The sequence below is a fragment of the Sinohyriopsis cumingii genome, unplaced genomic scaffold, assembly GCF_028554795.1.
Source record: "Sinohyriopsis cumingii isolate HCF-2022 unplaced genomic scaffold, ASM2855479v2 utg000946l, whole genome shotgun sequence".
Taxonomy (NCBI): Eukaryota; Metazoa; Mollusca; class Bivalvia; order Unionida; family Unionidae; genus Sinohyriopsis; species Sinohyriopsis cumingii.
The window spans coordinates 155,366-161,104 of record NW_028315946.1 but is presented as its reverse complement, the minus strand read 5'-3'; the positions used below and the strand labels follow the sequence as shown (position 1 = coordinate 161,104).

At 37.6% G+C, this 5,739-nt stretch overlaps 1 protein-coding gene across 1 annotated transcript; it reads left to right on the top strand.

Annotated features, from left to right (window-relative positions):
- The first annotated feature begins 6 nt into the window (after positions 1–6).
- LOC149772969 (acetylcholine receptor subunit alpha-like) lies at positions 7–3,920 on the top strand. Its single transcript, XM_089947020.1, has 2 exons — positions 7–1,003; positions 1,850–3,920. The coding sequence occupies exons 1-2, from the start codon at positions 26–28 to the stop codon at positions 2,021–2,023; spliced, it is 1,152 nt and encodes a 383-aa protein (XP_089803146.1). The 5' UTR covers positions 7–25; the 3' UTR covers positions 2,024–3,920.
- The last annotated feature ends 1,819 nt before the right edge of the window (positions 3,921–5,739 follow it).

Sequence of the window (5,739 nt, the reverse complement as noted above, 5' to 3'; positions counted from 1 at the left end):
TGATGGGAAGTATGAAGTAACGCTCATGACAAAAGCGACACTACACAAGAACGGTTTGGTTGTTTGGGAACCTCCGGCCATCTACAAAAGTTCGTGCACCATTGACGTGGAGTTTTTTCCTTTTGACATCCAGCGGTGCTCATTGAAGTTCGGTTCCTGGACATACGATGGAAACGAGGTTGATCTTGTACACATTTGCGCCAATGAAAATAGTTCAGACTATGGAAGACCTATCGAGATGGGAATAGACTTACGAGATTTCTATCAGAGCAATGAATGGGATATTCTCAACGCAACGGCTCAAAAGAACATCAAGCGTTACTTGTGTTGTCCGGAGCCCTACCCGGATATAACTTTTAACATTACCATAAGACGCAAGACGCTTTTTCATACCGTAAACCTTATTATTCCATGCGTTTCTATTTCCTTTCTGTCGGTGCTTGTATTCTACTTGCCCTCTGATAGTGGAGAGAAGATTGCTCTCTGTATATCCATTCTTCTCTCGCTAACTGTGTTTTTCCTGCTACTTGCAGAAATCATTCCACCGACGTCCATTACGGTGCCTCTGATAGGCAAATACCTGCTTTTTACAATGATTCTTGTAACTCTTTCCATCATTGTGACTGTTATCGTATTAAATGTCCATTTCCGCTCTCCTGCGACACATACAATGGCGCCATGGGTTCGAAGGGTTTTTCTGCATATATTACCTAAGTTACTAATAATGAGACGACCTTCCCATGAGAGAGATAAAATCCATAAAACCTGGGTTAGGACATGCAACGGAATTGAAGCGCGAGGAGACAACTTTTCAGAGATAAGGTATTTAAGACGACAGGACCACGCGAACCTAAGACGACACACAGAGGAGTTACGCCTTTTAGGAGAGGCAGAGAATTTGCCGACGTTTAGAAGACGTCTGCTTTCGCCGGAGATTCAAGGGGCAATCGATGGAGTGATATTTATAGCAGATCACCTCAAAAAGGGGGACTACACCTCATCGGTAAGAATTAAAATAGATGTATGTATATTAGATATTGGCTGTGCAGGAAAGCGTAGTCGTTAATGTACACACACACACACACACACACATACCATTATCATCATCATCAAACAAGTCAGAGAGTTACTATTCATTCCACCAAGGACACCTGAACCCGTATATCGGTGAACGGCATTTATAGCCAAGCACTCATGTACACTCGCCCTAACACACTCAGCCATGCGCTCATCCTCACCCCCCGCCCAAGGATGGAACAAAGTAGAAGGTAAGTTCTCATGGTAAATGAGAACTCACCAACTCAAGAGAGAGAGAGAGAGAGAGAGAGAGAGAGAGAGAGAGAGAGAGAGAGAGAGAAACAACTCTTGCAAGTGCAGGAGATTTAGAATTTATCATTGAAAGAAGATTTTATTCAAAAATATATGTGCCAACTATAATGTTACTTGTAAAAATGTTAACACTGAACCAGTCACACAATTAATCCTTACAAAGATTCTTTTTCATAACGTCATTGTACATCTCCTTTGGTTAATATTTACATGCCTGAATGGCATTGTGTTGCCTTGAGAAAGTCAAATAATATAGAATTAGACTAAATAGAAAGCAATTCTCAAGTACATATAAACTTTCGGCACATGTTGCCCGTATCTAATACGACATATTGTTTTAATTTATTAAGACACGAACAGAACATTTCCTCGATTGAAGATGGGGAATAGTAGAAAAGAGTATTGGGACAAATACTTTTTGCACGAATAATCTTTTTTTAGTTCAAGTTTCGAAGTGCACATATATCAACGTTAAAAAAAAATGAATAACTATCTTAATTGCGTTATTGATCTATTTCAGATCGTACAAGACTGGAAATACGTTGCTATGGTATTAGATCGGCTTTTTCTTTCGATATTCACAACAGCGTGTATAGTGGGAACATTTGGAATCATTCTGCAAGCTCCGACAATATATGATGATCGCAAACCACTGACGCCCGTTGACCCATCGGTCACGTGTTACTCATCATAGATATAGTGTATACAAGCAATGATGACGCACACTTAAATCGTATAAATTGTCATCAGTACATTTGTACCAAAATGCAAAACTGTAGGTAAAGATACTGCATTTCTTTCTTTTCATTCAACCTTGTCCTTTTGATCTGCCAACCTCATTTTACCGACTCTGAATTGCCATTGTGTTTTCATTTTCAAATGTAATATAAAAATTGTCTCCCCACGTAAGGAAGTGCTATTATAGATATGGTCATTTCTCGCATTACAAAAACCAATGAAATATTTCTAATATAAATTAAGTTCTGCCACTTTAGCTAACACAAAATTAGATGGCGTTATAGCGTCTCACTTTGCAGGTCATTACCACCTATTTTACTATATCAGTCGAAACATCATTTTCAAGTTTTGATTCAATTAGAAATAGTCGATTAAACCTTTGTAATTTCAACGCTTGTATTTTTTTGGGGTGTTTAATAACTCAACGATAGTCGAAAGCGCTTAGGCTAATTCAAAACTAGTTATGCACTTTTCGTTGTCAGATATTTTTCATTTATCTTAACCACTCGCTGATACACGCTATCCCTTGTTGGATCAAGTTATATTGACACCAAAGTGGGAAAACGGCACTGTGTTTCGACCTAAAGCAAGGCGAGCATCAGAATACAAAAAGGAACACACACTGACCGTCAGTAAGAGGTGTGGACAGTAAGGGAATACACTCTCACAATCAATGACAAGTGTGGACACGTACTCACAATCAATGATAAGTGTAAAACTATGAGGGGAAAAATGAGAAAATAGCAACTGAAATTTAAATATCCCAAGTCGACCTAAGTAAGGCAAGCAACAGAATAAATAAAGTAACTACGCTCAGAATCAATGACAAATATGGACGATAAAGGAATACACACTCACATCAATGACTTGGGGACACTAAAGGAATACACGCTCACAAACAAGGTCAAAGTGAGGACAAAAAAGAACACACTTACAATGACAAGTGTATAACTATGAGGGACAAAACGTTTGTCCAATGAGAAAGTAGCAATTCAAATTTAAATATATCTAGAATTCCAACTGCACATGTTGAATCATATTGCTGATCTTCAAAGTTCTATTTGTTGAATTTTATATGTTGAATTAAACAGCAGTGGTTGAATGTTCCATTTTTTATATTGAACTTTTAAATTGAATCTATAAATTACAAAGCGGTGGTTGAAAGTCTAATATTGTGTATGGGGAGTTCTAGTTTCACATTTTGACTGTTTGCGTTGAACCTTCCATTCCATATGTCACGTTCTGTTGAATAACACAGCTGTGGTTGAACAATCCATTTTCTATGTCTAGGTTTTAAATTGTAACTTTTCAATTACACAGCGGTGGTTGGAATTTCATTGCTGTATATCGAAAATTAAAAATGTACATGTTGAATCAAATTATCTGTGCATAAAGTTTCATTTAATATGTCGAGATTTTTTTAAAAATCGTATATGTTGAATTACCCGCGGGAGTTGAATGTTCTGTCTTCTGTGTGGAGAATTCCATTTTCGCCTGACGAATCAAACTACGTGAGTTGATACTGTATGTCATCCGCACATATCTCGTTTAAAGACGTTTTATTTTTGTTTGTTTGTTCATAAATGGGTATTCTCGCGGGTCCGTGGTTCTTTCCGGGGTTTTCCCGGGTTCTTCCTCCACCATTAATACTGGCCGCCATGTAAAGCCTATCGTGTACTGAAAAATGGCGTTAAACCCCACATCAACAACAACAACAACATAAATGGGTATGTTATGAACACATGTAAATATTACAAGATGTCAGCTCACCTAATTACTACGAACTTCCTCAAATGTTTAAGCAAAGATAAGTTCTTTCATTTGATTACATAATATTTACATTTTGAACCTGCCGTTGTTTTAAAGTTTCTCCTTTTCTGCCATTGCAGAGTTAATTCTCATAACCAAAATATCAAAGAACCATGAAAAATGTTTCCGTAATGATAACGAGAGTGTCTTTAAGATTTTTACACCAGGATAACGAGAATGTCTCTAAGACATTTATACCAGAATAACAAAAGTGTATCTAAGTTATTTCAACCAGGATATAATTTTTTAGAATGTTAATAATCTTCTTTAAAAAGGCATTTTAAACACGTATATCACAATCAAAATAAACACTTTAAACAAATGACACTTCAAACGCGTATTTTACAATAAAAAAGGCACTTTAAACGCGTATCTCACAATAAAAAGGGCATTTGAAACGCGTATCTCACGGTTAAAAAGGACACTTTAAAAGAGTATCTTACAATCAAAAGGGCACTTTAAACGCGTATCTCACAATCCAGCAGGGCACATTATACGTGTATCTCACGATCAGAAAGGGGCACCATAAACGCGTATCTCACAATTAAAAAGGGCACTTTAAATGCGTATCTCACAATCAAAAATGGCACTTTAAATACGTATTTCGCAATGAGAAATGCACCTCATTGTATCACGAATTGCAGTCGCAGATCAGCTTGTAGTAGGTTCTGCGTTTAAAGCGTTTCCAGGGCATTATTTCAACCATCTCCCCATCCACCTTTAGTTGGTGATGTTCTTGCTTATTATTATTATTTTATATTATTACTATTATTATTATTATTATTATTATTATTATTGAATAAGATATTCTCCAAAGAATAGTCCAGTTGTAAAATTTAAAACATCCAATATATTGTACGGCGTTTATCTATTGCAAAGAATATTCACGTTAATGAGAAATGTAAGGCATTTGAAACTGAAAATAAATTATTTTGTTGGAAAAACTCCTGGCGTAATAAACAAAAAGGGTCTGCTGTAGGAAAAGTGTAAAGTAAAGTATGCCGCATCGCCATTTTAAAATGACTGTATTGTGGGGGAGGGGGAGCGTTACTCGAGTAAGACAGAAACATCCCATTCATTGCACACTTGTGTGTACACTTGTTTTGCACAACTCTAGTGCACTGATTTGTTTGTTACATCTTTGCTACTGCCGTGCATTAGAATGTTTATTTTTGATAATAGTGTTCTGTATTCACCAATAGTATGTTGTACTCACCAAGATCATATCTCATGTAACAAGAATATTTGGCCATTGTGTGTTGTACGCACCAAGACATATTTGTACGCACCAAGACATATTTGTACGCACCAAGACATATTTGTACGCACCAAGACATATTTGTACGCACCAAGACATATTTCATGTAACAAGTAGGACTTCCACAATAAGGCCAAACCCTAGCATGTGCGGGGACCAAGGCAGCATGTGGGGCCCAAGGCAGCAAGCGATGAGCGGGGCCCCAAGCAACAAAATGGCATAACGGTATTAATTTCCTGAAAGCGCGGGGCCGATGGTGGTTGCCTCGTACGCCTTGCCCTAGAGCCAGGCCTGCCCATAATCCCCGACAAACGGAAGTCCAGAGCCTGCAAGTTGTGACTACAACCATCGCAATGATGTAAAACGCATGACCCTGACCGAATCCCTAAAGGCGGACCGAGCTTGTTGGTGTATTAATAGTCCTACCTTTATAATAATTCATCCAATGTACCAACAAAATCGATGAACCTGATTAGGAAATTTAAGCTAATAAAAACAAAACAAGAACAAAGCATAATTTTACGAAGACATTATTGCCCATTTTCTATATGACTGTGACCCGAAAATCTAAGGGGCGCAATTTCGTGTCATGGAGCGTTCTTAAC